Source organism: Crocodylus siamensis, chromosome 1, assembly GCF_052110815.1.
Source record: "Crocodylus siamensis isolate JL-2025a chromosome 1, ASM5211081v1, whole genome shotgun sequence".
Taxonomy (NCBI): Eukaryota; Metazoa; Chordata; order Crocodylia; family Crocodylidae; genus Crocodylus; species Crocodylus siamensis.
In genome coordinates, this window is record NC_143395.1 from 317,257,525 (window position 1) to 317,282,912 (window position 25,388).

Genomic DNA, 25,388 nt, shown 5'->3' on the forward strand with positions numbered 1-25,388 from the left:
GCCTTGTAGAAAGCAGAACTGATGACTAAAACCTGATCTTAGGGTATGAGCCTGTCTCCACTTAGCAAACAAATTTACTGCTGGTTCCTAATGAGGTAAGACCATGTTACAGCAGTAAGCTACCAGTCTTTGAGCCTTCCCAAGAGTTCATATAGATATAGCCATCAGCAATTCCATGTTAAGTTAACTGTCTTAATTCTGGCAGAACCAAAAATGAGTGTGACAATAATGCAAGTCAAGGGCCCTAGATCTGGCTTGAACAAATAGAGAAGTAGAACTCAATAAATGCTGCAGCTTTTATTGCAGGTAGCATGAAATAGGAGAAAAAGCAAACAATACATTGTCTTTATCATGTGTTCTCCATTCAAGTAGGCATGTTTGACCAAACAAGGAGCTAAATGGCAGGGAGCAGACTTGATAATCTGATTATGTCCCTTCCGACCTTACCAACTATGAAACTATGAAACTAAAATGTGCAGTTTTTTACTAAACAGCTGCCAAACAATTTTATAAAGGTATCATGAGATTGCAGAGCCACTAGCCATCATCTTTGAAAACTCATAGCAATCAGGAGAGGTCCCAGTTGATTGGAAAAGGGCAAACATAGTGCCCATATTTAAGAAAGGGAAAAGAGAGAATCCAGGGAACTACAGACCAGTTAGCCTCACCTCAGTCCCTAGAACAAACATGGAGCAGATCCTCAAGGAATCCATTTCAAAACACTGGATGAAGAAGGTGATTAGGAACAGTCAACATGGATTCACCAAGGGCAAATCATGCCTGACCAACCTGATTGCCTTTGAGATGACTGGCTTTGTGGATGTGGGGAGACCAGTGGATGTGGCTTGATTTAAGCAAGACTTTTGACACAATCTCTGACAACATTCTCGCAGGCAAGCAAGCAAGGAAGTACAGGCTGGATGAATGAACTATAAGATGGATAGAAAACTGGCCTCAAGCTCAGAGGATAGTAATCAATGGCTGGATGTCTAGTTGGCAGCTGGTATCAAGTGGATTGCCCCAGGGGTTAGTTCTGGGGCTAGTTTTGTTCAATGTCTTCATCAATGATCTGGAAGATGGCACAGAGTGACCCCTCAACAAATCTGCAAATGACACCAAGCTGGGAGGAGTGTATATTCTGGAGGGTAGGGCTAGAATTGGAGGACTGGGCCAAAAGGAATCTCATGAGGTTCAACAAGGACAAGTGCAAAGTCCTCCACTTGGGACAGAACAGGCCCACGCATGAGTACAGGCTGGGGGCTGACTGGCTGGGCAGCAAGTCTGCAGAAAAGGACCTCAGGGTTACAGTGGACAAGAAGCTGAATATGAGCCAGCAGAGTACCTTTGCTGCCAAGAAGGCTAACCGTATACTGGGTTGCACTAGTAGGAGCGTTGCCAGCAGGTTAAGGGAAGTGATTATTCCCCTCTATTCAGCACTGGTGAGGCCACATCTGGAGCACTGTGTTCAGTTTTGGGTACCCCTCTACAGAAAAGATGTGGACAAATTGGAGAGAATTCAGCAGAGTGCAGTGGAAATGGTTAGGGGACTGGGTGCATGACTTCTGAGGAAAGGCTGAGGGAACTGGGCTTATTTAGTCTAGAGAAGAGGAGACAGGGGATTTAATAGCAGCCTTCAACTACCTAAAGGGAGGTTCAAAAGAGGATGGAGCTAGAGTATTCTCAGTGGTGGCAAATGACAGAACAAGGAGTGATGGTGTGAAGTTGCAGCAAGGGAAGTTTAGGTGAGATATTAGGAAGAATTTTCTCACCCAGAGGGTAGTAAAACACTGGAACAGGTTACCCAGAATCTCCATCCTTGGAGGTTTTTAAAACGAGGCCTCATTAGGAACAAAGCCTTGGCTTGAATGATGCACTTGGGGGTGGTCCTTGTTTGAGCAGAGGGTTGATCTAGATGACCTCCTGAGGTCCCTCCCAACCCTAATTTTCTATGATTTTTTGATTCTATATTGGATCCCATTCAAGGTGTGCATTTGTCATGTGTGCAAGAATAAAATTTCCTGATTAGCAGCCACTGGGGCAGGACGTAAGAATGGGTTAACTATGGTCTCTCCCCAGTCATCTCAGAATTTGAAGACCTTGGTGCAGAGGACTCAGAATATAAGAAGGAAGAGCTAGTCATGTAATCCATACCAACTACAAATCACAGCTACCTAAAAGTAAACAACTCTTCTTTGAGCAGACATTAGTAGGGTGAATCATACTATAAGTAGTATCCCATTCAGATAGCAGGGATGAGGAGTTTCACCTGCAACAGCTGAACTGTGATTACTATGTTGCTGTCCTGAACTTGATCCCTGACCTAGCAAATAAGTCCAAGGCACAGTACTTGATAAAAGTCAGCAGAGTACTCCAGGTCAGTGCTTTCCAGAACTTTTATATCTGTATATGTCTGCAACAGGATGAATAAGTCACTTAAACTGTGGTGGAGTGAGGCTTCAAATCAGGAGCAGAGGTCACCACTCGGCTGCTAATCCATTTTGAGATTCTTGGTGAGAAGACAACTTGACATTTTGAATGCCATGTTATAATCAGAAAGAAACAGTCTGAATGGCTTGGTGCTTGTAAGAGATTAAAACAGAGTCCTGGATACATCTAGTATATGCAATTTTGTTTCCTTCTTCCACCAAGGATAGCTTGGGAAGAAGACGAGTGGGCTGATGCATGGTTCAGATGAAATTCTAAAAGCACTTTAGGAATGAATTTTAGACGGGATCTCTGCATACTGATTATGGCTTAGGGAGATGCACAGAGCAAATGAAAGTCATGTGGGTTTTCCCTGTTGTGGCTGCTCCGTCACCAGGCGCAATGGCCTTGTATTGAGAAGGCTTGAGATGGGCAGAATAGGAGGCTCCATGAGCTTCAGGAGTTCCAGTGCATTAATTATTTGGATGATGGGATCAAGTGCGTGTTTAGCAAATAAGTGGATGACATCAAGTCGGGTGGGACTGCAGACACTATGCAAGGCTGGGATCCCGAATTATCTGGATAAATGGGAGAAACTGTTCAAAAATCAGTTAGATGTAATTCAGCAAAAGAACTGCAGTCTTGCACTTGGGACTCAATAATTGCATGCACAAACACAGACTGGGAAATGATTGGCTAGGCTGCAGTACTGGAGAGAAGACCTGGGGGTGACAGAGGATTATAAAATGAATATGACCCAACAGTGATCTCTTCTTGTAAAACAATCCAACAGCATACTTGGTTATATTAACAGGAGTGTCACTTACAAATCAAGGGAAATGATTTTTCCACTCTATTCATCACTGGTGAGGCCTCACCTGGAGTAGTGTGTCCAGTTTGCGGCCTCAGACTTCAAGATAGATGTAGATGGACTGAAAAGAGTCCAGCAGAGTGAACCAAAAAGGATTAGAAGCCTGAAAGGCAAGAGACACCCCAGGGAATTATGCACCAAAAAAAAAATCAAAATTATGCAAAATTAATATTATTATTATTTTACAAATTAAATCAAATATAACACTATTTGAACCTTCTTTAAAAATATATGCAGGTACTTTGTATGGTTGGGAGATGTGTGTAGGGAAGTATTTGTGAAGGTGGTGGGAGGTGTGGGTATGTGTGTAGGGTTTGTGGACGGGTGTGGGGTTTGTGGAGCATTTATGAGGGGGTATAGAGGGGTGTGGGGATTTGTGAAGGTGCAGAGGTATGGGTGTATGGGGTTTGTGGGAGGATGTGGAGGGTGGGATTGTGAAAGGATGCGATTGTGTGGGGGCTATGTGGGCAGGTGGAGGGGGTGAGGTTTGCAGCAGGATTTGTGAAGGTGTGAGTGTGTGGGGGGGGTCTGTGTGGCTCTCATCAGTCGTGACCAAGCAGGTTCAAATGGCATACCACTTCAGGGACGCTGCTATCATCCTGGAGCATTTTCTGAATACTCTCATCAGTGTCACAGAGAGTAGTGGTGATTGGTAACCTTGTACTGGTAATGAATTCACCGCACTGTTATTCCCTGATATTTCGTATGGGCTGAGTGGATGGCTGTGTGTGAGCGCACAACCTACAGATCAAGAACCAGGAACCATTCTTGGGCCTGCAGAGAAGGAATGGTGGAGGCAAATACTACCATCCTGAATCTGAAGGGGTATTCCCTTCTATTTCTTACTGATACCAAGGTAGTCACTGATCATATCAGTGGGTTTTCTTGTCTATTTTCTTCTTGCTGCCCAGAATGTGATGTCTGCTTGGAGAGGCGCTCACTTAGGAGGAACCAACAGGTTCCCTGGAAACAACAGTCTCCTTTGGATCTGAGGTGATGTACTTTGACAGCTTACGTAGGTGAAGTCTGAGCCATGCATTGCTTGACAGGAAGGCTCCAATGAGAATGATCTGCAAACTGTTCACTTATCAGAGATGATGCGACTATCCAACAGAAAAGGCATCAGTTATACCTGTTGACAACAGATGAGTCCATCTCACGTCAGGCAAGGGTAAAACCCTGAAGGGTTCCAGTTTATCATGGCAGATGATTTAAAGTAAGGCAGGCCTTACTTTATTGTAAGAGGGTACTTTTGCCACTTTTTTTTGACCACGCAATTAAAAGAATCAACCTAAATGAATAATCAAGAGATGTATTCACAAAAATAACTTATTAGAAGCTCAAAGAAGTGCAGTCAGTTGAATATTTGCAATGTTCTATCTTGCTGCCAAAGAAAAATGTGGTAAAAAGAACCTCAGGGACAGCTTGGCCATTTTACCCCTGACACGTCCTCTTGAGGCAGCCTGAAAAAGCATATGGCACATGTGGCCTACAAATCCAAACATCTAACCTCCCATCCTTAAGACACATGTGCACTGCTGCTGTCACCCACACAAGCACATTTTTAAAGAACAGCCTTTCCATTTTAGAAAACCTTTAAAATTGGAAGACCACAAATATCAGAAGCCTCTCTACAGTATTTCTGCAGTATTCTTAGTATGGTCCACTCTGAGAATACATATAAGCAAACTGAATTTTGGTAGATAAACTGCTGGCAGAAGACAACATCCAGCTAAACAAAGACTAAGTACTGAGCATCACTCAATGCAAACAGCAGTAATTAAGTTCTGTAAGACTAACTGCAGAAAAAGTGCATAAAAGAATAAACAGGGCAAGGACAAACTGAGAATGCCACTAAGGCTAGGGACAGAAGTTACACATAAACCAGTTTAAGTAATCAGAAACTGGTTTAGACCTGTAACAGAACAGACATCCAGTGCACATAAACCAGTTTCAAGATGGCTGAAAACTGTTTAAGATAAACCTGGTTGAATGTAGTATCAGACTCAACGGATTTGAGTCAAACCAGTTTATGAAATGTCTGTCCCAGACCCCTTCCTGGTTCAAGTTAAATCACAGTCCCTCAGCATCCCTGCATGCTTTCCAGCCCTGGGCTGGGCTGTTTGCTCCAGACAGCAGGGCTGACCCCACCCCTCTGCTCCCTAGCAGCAGCAGTGAGGGCTGGCTGATGGGGGGTGGGGGTGGAAAGCCCGGCTGGGGATGCAGCCCAGTCTACAGGGGGAAGGGGGGGAAATGCCCACCTAGGCAAACCCGGGCTGGGGGCTGGGACCAGGGAAGAAGGTTAAACACTCCTTCCCTCGCTTACTGCTGGCTGCAACTGTGGTCTACAAATCTCAGAGGCACCTGGAAGCAGGAAGAGGAAGTGATGAACAACCCTGCAGAGTCCTGCTGCTGCATTTCTGGACTGCAAATCCCAGAGACCTCAGGGGCAGCAGGAAGAAGATGTGAACACACAGCCTGCTCTAGCACTTCCTGACTTCAGGCCTCAACCACTGCAGGCATGTGGCTGTATTTCCTGAATCAAAGGTAGATGTCTGTTCACTTCTGTTTGAATTTATTCTGTGCAGCTTAGACTAACCTGCAAAGACTGAATCGATTCAGCCTTGGGCTTTTTGACTATCTGTACTTAGCCTAAAGGAGAAGAACTTACTTTAACCCAGTAACTAATCACTGTCAAATAAAAGCAAAAGCAGTAAAAGCTTGTGAGATAAGAACATCTTTCGTACAAATTAACTCATCAGTGTTAAGGGGCATTATGTCTGCTTACTGTTGACAAAATATATTCGCATTGGTGTCTCAGAAAATGGCTTTTTTTTTTTCCTTTTTCCTCCAAATGAATCTAAAGTCAGCTTCATACACCTTTGATGTGGTTGTCCATGTACTTTCAAAAGGAAACCAAAATAAGTAAGGTTACAATTTCAGTAAAGGCCCTTTTTTTACAAACTTACTTTTGTTCATATTTGTGCCTACTTTTAAAAAAAGCCCCCAAGAGAGAGTTTCTGTCTATACATCACCTGCCCTTAAGAAAGCTCAGTTAACTATTTATAGATCTTGCCCTTTTGTACCCAAGTAGATCAAGCAATACATTCTGTGCATGACTGCAGGAGAGAAATTCATTTGCTCTAAGTGTCATCGAGGCAGCCTTTTACCTGCTATGAATAAGACCAGAAGACTTGAATTGCTGGGCTTTTACTTCAAATGCATGTTTCTACGTTGTATGAGGTACCATCACTCCTTTCAAATTTTCAAAGTATTTAGAACATTTATAGAATAGGCAGCACATAACTGCAAGAATAGCTCCCTCCCCTCATCCAAGCACACACACACAGTTCCATATTAGATTTCTTTTCTGTACGGTAACAGATGCATGCAAATCACCAGAGGATGTTTTGGGATCTCTCACACTGGAAAGAGCAGCACACCAATCCAGAGGCTCATGAGAATAAGACTATAATGAGGATTAGCTCATCAGCTCAGTAGCAGTGGAATTGGAACAAAACAAAAAGAAAAGGAATGGTTTTTAACACCTCAGATCAACAAGACACTACTTTTGGGCTAAGTACAGACATTCAAAAAGCCTGAGGCAGAATTGATCAAATTTATGCAGGTTTCTGTAAGCAGTATATATGGGTTAACTTGGGGATGAACAGAATGCATGCTCACCCTTAGGTGTGTGGGCACACGGGCTGCCTGAACTGGCCAAAGCCAGTAGGTTCAGGCTCCCTGGGCTGCTAGAGACAGCTGAGCAGCCAGGCCACCCATGACTGGCTGCTGGGCATGGAGAAGCATGCCTCCCTTCATCCCCCCACCCCTCAATCAGAGTCATCCACAGGCATGGCACCCGCAGCCAGGCAGTGGAGTCACCCATGCTCACCGTCCCCTGCAGCATGGTCGTGCTCCCTGGGGCTATGCCCTCTCGCAGGGGGTATGTGGGTCCTGGGTGGGCTCCTGCACACCCAACCCAGGGACCCACATGCCCCCCACAAGCAGGCACAGCCCCAGTAAGCCCAACTAGGCTGCAGTGTACAGCTGAGCATCCCTTCCCCCTCTGCCCCGTCACCATCAGCCATTGTGCTGACTCGGTTCTGTGAGAGCCAACGGCAGGGCCAGCTGGGCACTCACCCAACGCAGCCGAGCACAGGGGCTTCGATGTGAGGGGAGGCTAGTGGGGGGGGGGGGGGGGGGTTAAGGCATCTGAGATGCCAGCATACAGTGAATCAATAGGGAACTTGGTACAGAAGTTCAATTCCCTGATTTAACCTAAACTGATGAAGTCTGAGTGCACATCAATCCAGGTCTATCTTAAACCAGCTTCTACCATTTTAAAACCAGCCTATGTGCACCAAACTTCTGTACTGTTACAAGTTTAGACTGGTTTCCAAGCACTTATACCAGTAAAAGTGTAATGTCTGTACCTGTCCCTGGTGTTTACCGGAGCAACAGTCCCCTTAGAAAAACTGGAGAGAATATATATACTCCAAAAGCACTCTACTCAGGCAAATGCCTTTGTTGTCTGGCTGCTTCAATTTTTCCTGTGGAGTCATTACTGAGAAGACAGATTATATTTGTAAGCTGACTGCATGCACTTATGTCAAAAAGCCACAATAATGTAGGCACTTAAAAAAATTACAGCAGGTAAAGAAATCAGTTGCTAAGAATTTATTAAAGTTTGTCAGGTAGCGGTTTTGTAACAATCCTCGTGGCTTCAGTCCACCAGTCTGCCCATAGCTGGGGGAGTATGGCTCACATTCTTCCAAGATCATGGGAGAACAGGAAAAGACAGGCAGATCAGCATCCTCTCTGTTCTGTTTGCCCCATCACTGGCAGCACAAATAGGACACTATCCTGCTAAAGTCTGTTTTAGGATGAGTGCACGCTGGGTGTAAAGCTAGTTCTTAAACAATTGCCACCTAAATGTGCATGCAGAGACCTGCCAAAGGTGCAGGTAATACAGTTTTTAGCAAAACCTAAGGTACCTCTGTGTTTCCTGCACCAGATATAATGCAGGACTAAACACAAACCAGCAGAACAAATCCTTGAAGTCCTCTCTTCTCTGCAGACGTGTGATGCAGCAACAATTCTGACCCAAAATGAAATGCAAATTGGGCTTGTAAGGTAAACACAAAACATTTGGTTCAGTTCCTACAACTGGTGGATGCTGCCATTTGAGAATATTACAAGTCACAATTCACACTTATTTACTGCAAGCACTACACAAGTCTAATCTTTGCCTGCTTTCCAGATGCAAAGTTTCAATTTTTTCACTTTAGAGGCATACAATTGGTCCCAAGACCTTTCAGACTTGACTCTGCAAAATTATACCAAAATATAATGGCCTTATTGTAAAACAAAAAACAAACATCCCTCTCCCCCATTAAATAACATGTATGTATTTATTTACTCTCATCTTAAAGAAGTACTTACAGTTTAGATAATAATAAGATTTTGAAAGAGAACTGCATTAATCATGAATTTAACAGGCATCTTCACTAAAACTCTGCGATAAATTTCATAATCAGAAAGGATGGACAGGCAAAAACAAATCATTTTTAATAATAACATGCTTTACCGTTAGATCTCTGGCTAAGAGCCAAGAGCTCCTGAATTCCTAGCCTGGTTCTGCCACTGAGTTGCTACGTGGCAGTAGGCAACGCCTAAGTTTCAAATTTTTGATGCTTTAATTACAGAGGAAGTCAGCTTTGGACATCTAGTAACTGCTTGGCTGCTGCTAGGAGAGAGGCTAAGACAGAAATAAAATTTAAAACAACAAAAGAAAAGCAGGACAATTTTAACAGACACACAGAGACTTCTGTGGAGGCTTGGGGGCGGCAGGGAATCATTAGAATCTACAAAAGCTGAGAATCATGCATTGGTGGGTATCTGTGTCTGGCCTATATACAATGCATCTTATAGCGAGCAGCAGAACACTACAACAGCAGTTGCCACATCTTGCCAATTGGGCAGAAATGTTTTATTTCACACATCATTTACAACTTGGTGCCCAGATCCAAAAAAGTCAGCAGGCTTCAAAACAGGTAATGAGAAAGAAAGTGTTGTTGCTTATACTTGAAAGTTGTATATCTTTGTGGGTTAGATGCACAGGGTACCTGGTCATACTGGACATCGTGTGCCAAGGATTTCAATTATCTTCCCCATTCAACTGAATGCAGCAAAGCTATTTCTCTTTAAATTAGTAAATAATAAGGAAAAGGGAAAAAGAAAAATACTGTGGATCTGACATTTTGGATTGACAAAAGATAGTTATCCTCGGCACTGATTTCATTCAATATCTCTAATTCTGTTGGTCTCACTTGTCATGCCAGGACATAGAGCAGCAACAGCCCCTTAAACAGATGGGTCTGCAGTTATTTAAAACTCAAAAACACTAAAACTTTAAGTTTACAAACCCTGATACCACCTTTCTGGCTAAGATGGGGAGGCTAGCCCTAGTTAAAGCAGGTTCTCTCAACTCGATCCTACTTTGTCTTTGCCCACTGCAGACTCAAGATATGTCCATCCTATAAAAAAAAACACAAGGGAATGTATCTGTACTACATATTCTGGGGAAAAAATGTACTATTGCCAGCTGTGCTAGTTATATGTCACACCAGTTAGCACACACAGTGGCTGCAGGAGTCCTTGTCTAATTTATTTTCAGATGCAAAAAGCAACCTAAACATTTTTACTTTGAAAATACATGAGTAGAGGAGACTAGATGAAGTGAAGCATTACCAGAAGTCCATTTTTCTGGCTTCTTATAAACTGGTTAACATTTAACTTATTAAGCCTAAAACTGAAGCAGGGATTTTACCTCAAGACCTGCAAAGATCACCAAAATGGGAAAGCAGAACATACAAAACCAATGGCAACACTTGTGGACAGTATGCCTTACCAAAAAAAAATATTCTGGGCTGTATAATTTACCCTAGGCACCATTAGCCTAGATCATGACAGTAATACATTTTTCACCAAATGAATCAACATAACTTTTTAAAAACAATGACTGCATGAAAATCCTCTAAGTAAAAATACCATCTTTTCCTTGTAGAAACAGCTTAAGAGAGCCTTTAAAATAATCACAGGGAAAGGAAGAAGAATGTCAAAGATTAAAAGAACGCAGCTGCACATGCAATGTTTAAGGGCAGGAGGAAAGGATGAAGCAACAACAGGATGGAAGGATGGTCAGGAGAGATTTAAGAGAGTCACCTTCCCAAAACCAATGGGGCTAAGAAAATTTTGGAAATGACTACAGTCTTAAACAAGATGGATACCATAGGACAATGGGAGCCAATCTTTCTGAAAAGTGTGCCTGAATGCAAGGACTGCACCTTCCTCAAGTTTCACTCCAATCCCCCATCCAACCCACCGCTCTGCTTTCTGCTCCCTGGCCAATCTGTTGTTTCTACTATTTATTCTCTGTCCCATGCTCCCTGCCTAATCTGCTGCTTAGTTTTCTGCTCCCTCCTCAACCTGCCATGTGCCACTGATTGGCTGTTCCACCATAGGAAATGGTGACTCAAAATTATATAGCCACGTGAATATCAGACTTTTTACACTCATTGCTATTTGTCTTACTCCTTAACAGTTACATTGATTACATCGGTAAAGTAATGATCAAGCATTCATTAATAGAAACAGAAATTTCTTATGGCAAATAAATGCTGTATACATTCTGTGTTATATCAAGGCCCTAACTAGTCAAGTTTAATAAGGTGCTAGTGGAATTGCAACTTTTTTTCTTAACCAAGGTTAAATTCAAATTTGCCAAGCTAAGCAGCTAAAAGCAAGTCAACAATATTACTTTACAAGAAAATCTTTCCCACATTAATTAATTCTAGCTCTTTTTATATATTAAGCTGAACAAATGCAATTGCATTTTTGGTCCATAAGAGCTGATATGGAAACATTTCCATTAGTTGTTTGGAACATTCAGTTTTCCGATCTACGTAAATGTAGGGGAAAAAGTAAAGTGCACACCCTGAAACAGTTTGGCAGTAGAAACAGATTACCGACATCCTCTAGCGTTAAACAAATTTCCTCCACATGCAAACCTCATGATATCACTATGATACTGTAACTACAAAATGCAGTCAGCACCTGCTAAACAACCTCTTTATTTTAATCACCTATAAATATTCAAAACTTTTTCACAAATCAATGATACATATCCTTTTAATAGCTGTCGACAAGGATGGAATGAGTCTTACAGTACACTAAATAAAACATGCAAAACATTATACATGAAGTCAGAAAGACTTATTTGCTGCAACAATGAGGAATTCTGGAGGCATCAATTCAGCAGCAAAACTGCCAAAGTCCAACTTCAGGATATTCACAAAACATAAATGCACTCTGCATCTTGGTCACCAAAATCTCAATAAAAACAGTGCATCTTGACACCTCAAATCTCAGTTCACCTATCCTGGTGAACTGCCAAACACCAGAAGAATTATATATACGCTTATTTAATACAAACTCATCTTTTGTTCCCAAGTGTGTTTTCATCATAGCAAAACAAGATGTTTGTTTTCTAAAGAATGATTTTTTAGAGAGCTACCTTAGCCCAGTATCAAAACATCCCATGGGGTGTCTTACTATTTATACTCAAGCAGCTAACATACTAGTTCTTATTTAAAACTTAGGGAAATAACAGAAATTCATTTCAGTCTATCATTATCAATAGTTTCAAATTCTTGATAGAAACCACAAGGTAAATATTTCCTTCACTGAAACTTTAACTATGAACATTTATATTGTTAAATTTAAAGCTCTGTCCATAGAGATGCTTATATTTCTTTCTGCTTTCAGCCAAATAAAGCATAAATGTCCCAAGCCTACCCCAAGCATAGTGGCTGGATTTTAGCCACTTATAGAGAAACTATCCAACCTAGCAGACACAGATGCCAGTCACTCCACAAAGAGAAGCAGCTACCTTAGACCCAAGAGAAGTCAAAAGGCTAAAGGATCTTTGTAACAGCAGATCCACTGGCTTCTCTCCCATGAAGGTGTTATCTCCTTCAGAATTCATTGCCAAACAAGGGGTTTATTTACTCCTGAATGCATCTTGCTCTTGTTTGTGTAATGACTCCACATCACCTCCACTGGTAGGAACCCTGTGTAGACAAAAATAAACTATTTTTCCTACAGTGACATCCTATACAAGAAAAAACGATCTTCACCTTTAGTGATGGGGAGGGGGGGAGGGTGGATCTTTTAAGTAATCCGCTCTAATTTCCTTTCAATTAAGATGGTAATAATGACAAAAATATCATGAAGTAGAGGCACTATACTCAGAAATACTTGAAATACCTAAAATACCATGATTACTTCCCCAGAACTGAATCTCAGATTGCACTGCGCAGCATCTACCGGTAACCATATAGACCTGGGGTGGGCAAAATATGTCCTGCAAGCTGGATCTGACCCACCAACTGATTGCACCTTGCCTGCAGGTTGGCAGCTGCAAAGTCATAGGATCTGGCCTGTGGGGAGCTAGCAGCTCCAGCTGCTGTGTTGTGTTGGGTAGGCAGGCACATCCCAGCCCCATCCCCAGCTTACACCAGCTCCTGCTGCATGCTGGAAGCAGCACTGGGTGCATGCCAGCATCAACTGTGGCTCCTGCTGGGCATTGGGGCAACTGCCTGGGACTGCAACTGATGTGCTGATGCAGCAGTGTAACCTGTGGACCCAGGTGGAGGCCCTGATCCCCAGCAGGAACCAGCTGGCTATGTCCACAGCTAATTCCAATATCCACATGGTGCTGGACACTGGGATACTAATCGCACTGACAGTGGAACAGACAGCTCTGAAAGAGGAAGGATGGATGCAAAAGGCATGACTTAAAATGCAGGCCAGTATGATCCCTCCTCTCTTGATCCATCCTACATGTTTTTCCCAGGTTCAAGAGGAGGACAGGTTCCATGCACCTGCTGCTCTCCCCTACAGGAATGTGGGCAAATCCTAAGCACTGATAATACCAGGAGCAGAAAATGTGCTACATCCTGTGAGGGGCTGCAATAAGTCATTTTCCCAAGGAACACAAATTGGAACTGGGGAAAGAAAAATTCCATCCAAGAGTCACGGTTCCTTCTGGCGACTGTTCCTAGGATGTTGTGACCTACTACCAGACCTTCCCTAGGGCTTGGGAGCAAAGGCTCAACCTGTCCCTAACCATAACATTTTGTTTTTAAAGAAATTAATTTGGCTCAGGTGTATTCTGTATTGCAATACTTTCCATGAAGTAAAATAAATACTAATCACTGTGAATTCCAGCAATATGAGTATATTATTTTGTTAAAACACTTGAAAACACACTAGCTAAACTTAAACTTTGCAAGTATAGAGGGCTACAAGTTGATGGAACTACAATGATTTTTACTAGCTCAAAAAAATTAAAATAAAACAGTTACCACTAACTAAATAATGATCAATGGGGCATTCTTGATATTTTACTCTCTGGAAGGATTTGATAAGCTTGAGCACCACAGTAAAGATGGTATACTTTACTGTGAGAGCTATTAAGGAGCTACCCCTAGGAAATGAATGATACTGCAAATTGTGGACAAGCTGGCTTTCATAGGGCCATTAAAGACGTGTCATTTTCAAGTTGATGCCACTACTTGCACCTCTGTAACAATTATTCTCAATTTCTTTTCATCTGTCCCATAAAAAATGATTGCTTGTGCTTTACTTAATCCTCCACTTACATCTACTCTATTGTTCGTCTCTTTCCCTTTCATCTTCTCCACATTAATTCCCCACATTGCTTTTGATCTAGCTTTTTGTTTCCTTTTTCCCCCTATAGATTCTTCCTGATGAAGAATTTGCAGCTGTAATGTTGGATCTAATGTGCAGGGTGATATTTTATTGATTCACTACCCCACACCTATTAGTTTTGTACAATGAATAACATTATACAATCATCACAAGACTGGTTGTCTCTGTCTGAATCTTGGATTCAAAAAAATGATTCCACTAAAGTTTAAAAAAAAAATGTTCCACTCACTAGGTAAATATTCATCTTTAAAATATAATTAAAGGAGCACAAGCAAACAATTACCAGGAAAAACAAACATTTATTCTTAACAACCTAGAAAACTGTTCTTTGCCATAGTAACACTTACTGGCAAGTTCAGTTAATAGAATAATTGTAACTTTCACTGCTGCTAAATAAAAAACATAAAACTTGTCTGGAAACTGTAATAAATGTCCATAGAAATAAACTTGACTACATTATTTATGTCCTTGCAGGAAGGATGATATTGGTAGGATCAGAAAGTCTGATCCTTGCTGATAAAATCTAACAGTTACAAAACCTGGTATTTGTGTCTACTCGAATAGGTTAAAACCTGTTCAGAAGTTCCAGAAAGAATAGTTTAAAAGGCCTTTTTTAAGTTTAGCTAATTTTAATATTATGACTTATCACTATTTTAAAGCATTCAATATTTATTTCACACAATTTTAACAAAACATATACATCTTGAACAAGCAAACATAAAAGAAAAAGAGGCCAGAGGTTTTATGTTATGTATCTTAAACTAACAACATTAAGTAAACCAATTATTTTAAATAGCAGTGGTTTTTGCCTAAAGAAATAAATAAACCCTACACAACACAATTGAATCAATCTTTAGTATCGATCTTGAACAAGAGTAAAACAAATCTCCAAAGTCAACAACCTTGGAAATGACAGTTTTACTTACTGTAAGTCTACAATCCAAGTTATATCAAACATTTAAAAATCTATAGCATATGCATTGTCAACTCACAAGCATAAGTAATATCCAATAGCTGTTTGCCTTTCCAGATAATATACAGACCATGAGGATTATGTCAGCAGAAAGTTACTTGTACAAATCATCAGGTTAAAAAATACAGTCATGCAACTCCAGATATTGTTAGTTTGGTACTGTACAAAACTTTGACAAGGTCTCAAAAATATACTGACTGCTTTAATTTATGCATGTGTTCTACAACCACTGTTGTTTACACAATAAAAAAGTTTCCACTAGTTTGAAAGAGATTACTAATTTTAGCAGTGCTTTCTAAAATAAGTGCAAAACAAGAAAATCTGAAGTGTAACTAAATATGTCTTTATGCATTATAGAGATACTTTTATCATTCACTTGATTTTCAAAAGTGGAAATTTAAAAAATCTAGTTTTCAAAAATAATCTGCATAAATGAAGTACTACACACAATACTTTCACCGCAAACATGAGAAATATATGCTTTAATATAACAGTGGTTTCAACATCTTTAATTTATTATAAACCTCCATAAATAACTAGGCTGATTACAGAACAATTACCAATACATCAAATAATTTTAAAAGACCTTGGTTGTCTTTCACTGTATACAGTAATAGACTGTGGTGTAACCAAGTATAAGAATGTCCAAAGTTAACACAGAAACTAGATTTAGTTTCACAATGGGACACAGCAGCACAGCTCCCACACTAGAATCCTGGGTTAGGCACCTGAATTTACCACGTCATTGATTGTGGAGATTTTGGGGCCAAAGATATCCACAAAACTCAACAGGCTGAGTGGAGAGCCACCTATTTTACCTAGTAAGAAATGTTGAAGAGAGGGGTATATCCCAGTTTTTCTTCACAGGCCTCTCCCTGCATCAAATCAAGCATTTTAGAAATGGAAGACCAACTTCTATTCCCAGAAAAGGTCCCTGCTCACCAGGCTATATGTTGGTCTGGATGGAGGTATTTCTACACCCTCCTGATGAAGCTGAGGCACTGTACAGCAAAGGATTGTATATGCATAGGACTTCAGAGAGCACAAGAGGAAGGAAGCATGACTCTCTAGGCTAGTAATGAGAGACTCACCTGGGAGAGGGTAGTTTCAAGGCTGTGGTCTATGCTCACAGGACTACTTTTGGATTTTGCATTAAATAGTTATTGGATAAAATGCAAAAACAATTCGGGAGCATGGACCAAAGCTATTATCTCCGCAATCTCAAGAAAGAGACATCATTACTGAACCAGACATACAACTAGACAATTTCCTCTTGTGCTTCCTCTCCATCCAGTACTGTAACTGCACCTTTGTCCCTGCAAAGTGGCACGGCTTTATCAGAGCAGCATAGAGTGCCCCCACCCCTGGTTAGCCTATGATTGGCAGGGAAATGGAAGGTAAGAGATGTGGATGTGAACACTCTCCTGCTAAAGAATGTACTCAACTCACAGTTCCCAGTTCCTGGGTGTCTGCTATAACCACTGTGTTTCTAAAGTGGGCAGCAGCACTGCTAGTTGCTTCTCCCTCCATGTTTTTAATGGAATTCACTGCAGCTGTCAGTATGTTAGTCCTAATGCTGTCAGCATGTGTTACTCATGGTCTGAGCATGATTATTGGACCTGCCCACCTAAAAACTTAAGCATAAGATGGGTGTCCAGGTGTCAAATACCCAGACCTGCTAAACTGGTAGCCAGAGGAGAATTCTCAGCTATTAGGGAATTTAAATGGTCAAAACTGGGCCATCTACAGCCTTTCACGTGATTAGATATGGGGTGTGAGGATTATTGGTTATTCATTATTTGTATTATAGTAGTGCCTGGAGGAAAAGCCCAATAGTGGTTGGACAATGAACAAATACATACACAAGACACAGTCCATGTCCTAAAAAAAGCTTTAAATCTAAAAGATGGAGGTCAAATAACAACTGCAAACAGACAAGCAAAAGATAAGCAAAATATATAATGAGAGGATATGGGTTACCGTATAACAAGCAGCAATCACAGCACATCTGCTGCCTAATCAGTGTTGAGTTTTTTTGCAGACATCATGATAGAAAATATTTTTATGAAGGAACTGAAGGAAGAGAAGCTGGCTTTGCAAATATTGATAAAGTAAGTATGGATATGGTGTCTTGCCAATCAGTGGGTGTTATAGTGGAAACATTTGGAACTTCTGGGTTTAGTAAGTTTTATAGTTTAAATACAACTAAAAGAAAAAGAAGTGAAGAAGTGGGGAGGGAACCCCCTTCACTATAGAGATTAGGAGATGACAAGAGACCCAAACAGCTTTTGTTCTCCTCTGTACAGAAAAAAAAACTGTGCTTACCTAATTGCATCTGCTTTCAAAGCAAACATGTTCACCACTCCACAGTGCTGAGATTTTCCATTTCCTCAGCAACTGAGGGGCACACCCAACCTTATCTGTTTGCAGGCTAAAAGGTCTCATGTGTAGGAAGAATCAACCAGAAAGGGTGCTAAAAAAGCTGTAACTAACACCAAACAAGCTAAAACTGTATAGTGCATTTTTATAACTATACTGAAATAAGAGCCATCTCTTAGAAGACTATTAAAAATATTTTCCTCTGCTCAATGTTAAAAAAAAAAAAAAAAAAAATCAATAAACTAATTTAAATCACTCAACCAGATTTTGTTTTCAAAACAAAAGTTACACACATATACTCTGAAAACAGATTGAGTTAGGTAAGCACATTTTTCTATTTTCACAGGAAGGAACAGAAGTCATTTGTGTCTACTGTCAATTCCTACTGTCAATAGCAAAGAGCTTTTACTTTTTATATAGCAGTAGTTTAAAAATACCTATCTAAAAAAATCTCAAATCGAGGAAGCCGTGAAGGTTTCCACTATAACATCTGTTGATTGGCAAAATAAAGATACACACCTACTTTTTCAATATACATATCAAATGTGTCTACCTACCTTTCTCAAGTAGGTGAAACAGCCCTCATTTGAGGAGCTTCCTTGTTGTAAGTAATGTGAGGCTAGGTACAGACATTCAGGAAGGTGAGGGGGAGGTCAGATAGTATTAGAAATGGCCACCCAATCTAACTTAGTTTGCCCAGGTGCTGCTCTTACACTTAAACAGATCTCCCCCCCCAGACCCCACTTGCCCCCCAACCTGTACTGCAAACCCCACTAGCCCCCCAATCTCCCCCATCCAAATTTATCTTAGGCAGCTATTTTTAACCCAATCTAACCCAATTCAGACATACAAATGGTGTAAGGAGCAGTATATAACTGGGGAATGAATGGCAGTGTTCAGCATTACGAGAAACTGGGCAATGCAATTTTTCAACGTGAAGGAATTTTAGGGTCATTTAAGCCTGAAGAACCCTTCCGCCAAAGGAGCTATCAGTTCAGAGAATCACAGAAAATTAGGGCTGGAAGGGAACTCAGAAGGCTGTCTAGTCCAACCACCTGCCCAAAGCAGGAATATCCCCAACTAGATCATCCCAGTCAAAGCCTTATCTAGCCAGGCCTTGAAAACCTCCAAGGATGGCAATTCTGCCACCCCTCTGGGTAACCTGTTCCAGTGCTTTACTACCCTCCCCATGAGAAAGCTCTTCCTAATATCTACTTTAAACTTCTCACGTTGTAACTTGAGACGGTTGCTCCTTGTTCTGTCTGTTCCCCGAACACTACATTTATTGGGTTTTATTGAAAATTTGGATATTTGATCATATCGTAGCTTAGCATATAGTAGGAAACAGAAAATGTTTCTGTCCATGTGGTGAACATTTTTCTGGCAGACTGAGTTTTGACACTTCTAAGATGGAGCCTTTGGCAGTGGTGACTTCTGAGTGAGAATTTCAGCTGACTCACTGGAGAAACATTTGATGCCTTTTACACTTCTCAGCCTGAAGATACAAAACAGAGGAGGGCATATCTTTAAAAATGCAGTAGTTCTTCTGAAACAGCACTCAATACCAGAAAAATCACAAAATAAATAGTTTAATATTATATCTCTCATCACATTTCTGCTGTTTTTCTTCTTCTCAGAGTACAGACAAAAGAAGACCAAATTAAAATGCGACTTCTTTTAAGGAATGAAGACACAATAACTTTGAAGAATCGCCATATGCCTTTACTAGATTTTTGGTTGCTCTGTTACTAAAGCTTATCATTTCAAAATTCATCTTAACCCATTGGTATGTGGAAAGAAATGTAAATTTTAGGCAACAGAGTGAGACTGAATGAAGAAGTCGGAAACTGGATGGTAACAGAAGTTTCAAGAATTTAATTTAGATTAAATAATGCCGGCCTGTCTTGATCTGACTGATTTAAAAAGTAAACCAAAGGGTGTTATGCCTTACCTGATCTCTATTATTTTAGCTACCATCATGCATTCCATGGTTAGAGGGCTGGCTGTCTCTGTTTAAATAAACCACTGTTTAAAACTATCACAGATTTTACACATGGAGTCATACCATGGCAAAAGCTAAAAATTGAAAGAAACTTGTGTTTTACTCAGTTCAGCTCACTATTCAGCCACATAGTCAGAAACACTTTGGAGGAAGTACAACTGAGATGCATGCCTAAAACTGTTTCCCAGCCAGTGTGCCATGGCACAAAAGTGTGCTGTCAAAAATGAACAGGTATGCCGTGGAATTTTGCCATGGCAATGAACTACAATGAGCTACAATAGGCATGAGGATGGGGAATGCCTTAACTGGTGTGCTACAGAAAAAATTTACTAATGTAAGTGTGTCTCGGGCTGGAAAAGTTTGGGAAACACTGGCCTAAAAGTTTCTTCTTACAAGCAGAGGAGGTAGAAGTATTGAAAGCCTCAAATTCAGGAGGCTGGAAAGTCTTCCTGCTCAATGAGGGGAGAATCTTGTGTCAAATCTAAAAGAGGATATAAGCCCTTTAAGTCAAATCAAGTAATGTTCCCTTTATGATCCAGCACAAACTATGCCCCCTGTGCAAGACTGCCTCCTGGTAAGATGCCCAACACCAAAAACTGGTGGCTGTTTCATATATTCTTTACGGTTCCAGCAGGACATGACAAAGAGAATTCCACTAAACTTGTTAAGAAGATTAGAAGAAAACCTTTTTTTATATTATTAAACATATCCCAACCCGGACAGAACCAATCTCTCCTCGCTCCTTGGAGTCAAACTATGTCCATGTGGTAAATATTTTTGAGGTGCTGAATATACACTGTTCACACCATGCACAACAAGTTCTTTACTATCATGTAACCTAGATGATGAGGAGTACTGACTCTGACATTAGACAGCCTAATATGGTTTCCACACAAGCTGTTCTTGCTATCATTTTGATGTTTTTCCTGTATTTTAGGAGAGAGCTCATCTTTGATACTGAAGATGGAAAATTATTGCTTGTGTGTGTGACCAATTCCAAATATTTTGTTTGAGTTTCTTCTCTTCCACACGTTATAGGGCTTACGGATTGTGGGATAAGTATAATATATGGGGTCCAAGGGCATACACTTATACAATTACCCAGATTTTACAAGATTATCTGTAGATTTTTTTTTAAATGCTCTTCAGAAAAATATTAAAGTCTGGAATTGCTGCTACTACTTATGCAGACAAACTTCTGATGGGCTTTTCTTATGGGACAGGCCTTTGCATTATTTCCTGTGGAAGTGGAAAATCACCATAGTGAAGAGAGGTTGCCAAGGGTGTACTTAAACCCAAGTATTCCAATGTTTTTAATAACATATATACATACTTTTTCATCTGATTATAAAAAGGAATTATTTCCCTAAAATGCTTTTCAAGAAAATCACAATGGCTAAGTACAGACATTCATGTGTGTTAGGGGAAAGTTAAATTGGTTCAAAATGGCTGTCCAATATCAGGTAAGTCAGGGTGGGAGGGATAGCAGGGGCCTGGGAGTTCAACAGGTTGGAGGGGATCACAGGTCCGCCAGGCTAGGCAAGGCAGGCACAATCTGCGGGTGGAGCAGGCAAGACCTGCAGGTGAGATGGGGGGGGGGGGTCAGGCATGACCAGTGGGTGGGGTGTGGGGGCAGGCAGAACCCACAGGTGAGGTGGGTGGGCAGCTACAACCCCCATGGGGTTTTGCTTTTGCTGGGGTCCAGGAGTGTCTGGCAGGGTAGATCCCTGTCCCCCACAGTAAACCTATACCTCCCCCCATGCCTCCCCATTCCAGGACTTACTTGCTCAGCTCTGGAAGCAGCAAACACTGATAAAAGTGGCTGCAACCAGAGTGACTCGTAGGATGGGGTTGAGTGGGCTAGCTGGGTTGGGGGCAGTGGTGGCCTTAGGGTTGTTTGGGCCCTGGGCAAGAAAGTCATTTGGGGCCCCTTAGAGACTTAATTTTGATAACCTGTAAGCAAGTTGAACATTTTCTATTTCAATTTCACTTTGCCCTATCCATGAAACTGCCATGAAAATATCTTAATACAATATTGATAATACAAAAAAAGAGTTTTTAAATACTGAGGTATTTTCTAGGTTCATTCTAGGTTCAAAATTTTGGGGCCCCAGGCAATCGCCTGGTTTACCCTTCCCTAATGCCACTACGGAGGGATGGTGGGTGGGGCAGGGGAGAGGGTTTAAAAAACAGCCCAGTACAGGTCGGGAGGGTGGAGAAGGGGAAACGGCAGCTTTGGGTCTGGGGCAGTGGCTGGGTTTTCCCAGCCCCAGGGCTGCACAGGGGAAGTGGACCAGCTTGACCTAAATCAAATAAGTCTGATACTATACAGATCCAGGTTCATCTTAAACTGGGTTCTGCAATTTTTAGACCAGTTTGTGTGCATGGAACTTCTGTACAATTACAGGTTTAGACTGATTGCTGGTTACTGAGACTGGGTCTGTAAGTGTAAGGTGACTACCGGGACAGGCTATGTTTAAATTGGGTGACCATTTTGATTTAATCTCCCCAATGTCTGTACTTAACTAATGATCTTGGTAAGTGAGACTATAATAACTAACTCGGCCTTGGTGAGGTCACAGCTGGAGTACTGCATCCAGTTTTGGGCTCCACAATTTAAAAACGATGTGGAAAAGCTTGAGAGAGTCCAGAGAAGAGCCACACACATGATCACAGATCAGGAAAACAGACCTTACTTCCTGCCCTTCGGGTGTGGGGCTGGACTCGATCTTCCGAGGTCCCTTCCAGCCCTAATGTCTATGAAATCTAATGTAGAAATTACTCAAATTAAAGAACCCTCCAAATTCCTTCATAGGTTTGTTACATTATGTTGGACATTATATAAACTGTCAATCTGTATCTTAAAAAACTAAAAGCCAGTCCCCCTATCTGAGTACAACACAGAAAGATCAGAAACCTTAAAATTACCTGTCAAACGTATAAACAAATAAAACAATATCCCACCAATGATAAAAAATGCTTTATATTCTAGTTCCAGTTGCAAAATTACTTCTAAAATTAAGATCCATTCAAACTACTACAAAAGGATTCCTTGGTTCTGGAAGCCTGCTAGTAAAATTAAGATTCCTTTTGTTGTTTTTTTAATTTATATTTTGAATTTTAACATGGGGGAAATCATGTCTACATAGTCCTTATGCTTCTCCACAGCTGGCTGTGCAAACGATGTGGTGTACATATTTGTTAAAGGGCAGCAGATAAGTGAGGCAAAATTCCTATTGCATGGAGCCCAAGGTTATCTAAGCCTGAGAGTTTGTTTATAGAGCAGATATTTTCTCATAAAGCCCAAGCGGAGCCCACTAGAGAATGGATGATAGAAAAAAATAGTAAGAAATTATGATTTCCACTGACTGAAGCCACATTTAAAAATATTAAGGCTGGCATTAAGCTACACTATCAGGCACTATCAGGCTCATACTTAAGAGCAAATACGTGCATCACCATGGACCAGATGTATTAATATAAAATTATCGTGAACTTGAGGTAGTAAGATGCTTATAAAAATGCAGTCTGTCATAACAGAGTCAGATTTTAGCCATATAAAATAACTACTTAACCGATGTAATTTTATTCAAAGACTATATAAATATATCCCCTTCATTTCTCTCTCTACACATAAACACACAGAGCATACGTTTGTGTGTTCTTACATAGACAGACAGATATTTGCTTAAAGCCATACAAGAATAATGAGTCTATATTACAGGCTCGTATCCAACACTTCTTTCCAATCAAATGGTTCCTAGAATACCAGTGTTAATTCAAATAACTTGGCATTTAAAACAAGATACAGAGCTCCACAAACTGGTCAGTCGGTGATGGATATCACACAATAAAAACTGACCCAATTCTGAAAGCTTTATTTATGCAAGGAGTACTTACCCATATAAGCCTTCTCATTCATTCAAACCCTACAATAATTGAAGCCAATGTGACTATCGTGTGGATTAAAAGCTATTCACGTAAGGCTGCAGTATCAAGTCATACAATAGTACACACAAATATACTAAACACATATATACAAAGTCATGTAATATAATTATGAGGTAAATGCTGAATACTGTCTTACTTAGCTATACTTTCAGAAAAACAATCTAAAGCTTTTTTTAAATTAAAACTCAAGTCTAAATTTTCCATCAAGGTTGACTCAGATAAAAAAATTCTTAAAAAGAGCTGCAAATCAAAGGAACATGAGGAAAGGAAGTTCATAGATTTATTTATTTCATTACTAAGTCTTTGTCACCCACAATTCAGCTATACTTCTGGTGAGAAGGAAGAGAGGATAAAAGACCTACAGAAGAGTAGTGGCTTTATGGGAAGTCATAATCCCATGTACAAAGGACAGCATGGAAGAAAGCATGGAAATATTTGTTGGAGAAGCAGGCATCAAGTCTGGCACCCCAACTGGAAGGGAAAGCTAAAAGTGAAAGGACAACGGATAGCTTTCTTCTCCCATGGTAATTATTTTTTCTACAAAAGTAATAAAATCTTTACAAAGCATAATCTCAGCGATGGAGGGGGAGGGGAAACCTAACATGGTAAGCAGCATTCAGGCTAGGTTCCCAATTAGCAAAGTTTGGATTCAGATTTCCTTAAAGCTGATACTCAAGTTAGGCATCCTGGAAACCTGGATGCTGAGTTCCAGTTCCAGTCCTGGCCTTTTTCAAGTCTCAATATTCAGGGTTATTATTAATTTGTCTAATGTAAGAAAACTCAGAAAAATGCTATTGTTCAATATTCATAATCAGGAGGGTTTTTCAATATTGTTCATTAAGTTATTTTTTGGATTAGTATTCTTGTTAGAAATAATCACCAAAAAATTAGAAAAGAACTAGATTTTGAAGAGAAAAAAAAAGACCATTGGAAATGATGCTGTCCATCTCTCTTATAAGAACAATCAGTGACAGATCTTTAAAAAATTCTGAATTATTTCTGAAAACCTGGCTGCCTAGGAAGGCAGTCCAGCTGCAGAGCCATCCCAGCTCTGCTGCATGCCCAGGGGGTGGCAGGATGCACCACAGCCTGGTGGTGCAGAGCAGGCCGGGTTGAGACTGTGCCCTGGGTCCAGCTAATCCACTTCAGTGTGGGCGAGTCCATAATGGGATGTGCTGGAGCTGCACTCTGTTGGTGGCAGTGGGGAGGTGCTGACCAGCTCAGAGGGGTGCGCACAGGGGCTCGCATGCACACCCCATCCTACTCACAAATTCTCCCCAGCAAACCCAACAACTGTACCCTTCCCACACACAATCACACACCCTACAAACACCAAACCCACACACACCCTCCACAAACCCCACATCCCTCCAAACACACACCGTTGCCTCTGGAGATAGCCCCACTCACTGCGAGGTGCACCCTCCACACATACACACCGAATACCCTCCCAGCCACCCTCCCCCTCCATATATCCCACAGCCCCCCACAAACCCCATACCCACCCATACAGCCTCACAATCCCACCCCTCACATACCCCCATACCCACCCACCAACATCCACACAAACCCCCACATCCCTTACACACACACACAGCCCCCAACAAACCCACCCACCTATGCCCCCCATCCCTCCCCCACAATATACAAGAGTAAGACCTCATTTTAAACTATTATGCAATCACCTCTATGTACACTACACAAACACACAAATCAGGACAAAAATATTTTTAAAATAAAATCAAAATATGTTATAGTCAATGTTTGATTTTTAATATATAATTTGTCTTTTTTTTCTGGTTCCAAGATGGCAAACCTGTTCTCAAAAGCAGTACTTCTGGGGGAAAAGGTCAGGAATTAGGGGGTAGGACTTCCAGTCCCAAGATGGCCACCAGGCAGCAAGGCCGTTGTCAAAGGGCAGGGCTACCCTTGCGGCCCTCGACAGCTCACCAAAATTCCACTCAAAATAATTACCCGCCCTGGATCTACAC

At 41.1% G+C, this 25,388-nt stretch overlaps 1 protein-coding gene across 3 annotated transcripts in view; it reads right to left on the reverse strand.

The window, feature by feature from the left end:
• Positions 1-25,388, reverse strand: part of PCCA (propionyl-CoA carboxylase subunit alpha) — a 475,583-nt gene that overhangs the window by 100,337 nt on the left and 349,858 nt on the right. Inside the window, exon 20 of one of the 3 annotated variants that reach the window (XM_090022732.1) lies at positions 18,239-18,939. The exons of the other annotated variants lie outside the window; for them this stretch is intronic. Within the exon in view, the coding sequence (XP_089878858.1) occupies positions 18,901-18,939 (39 nt within the window). The 3' untranslated portion in view covers positions 18,239-18,900. Of the gene's footprint in view, positions 1-18,238; positions 18,940-25,388 lie in introns of those variants that run through there. 3 annotated transcript variants of the gene reach the window in all.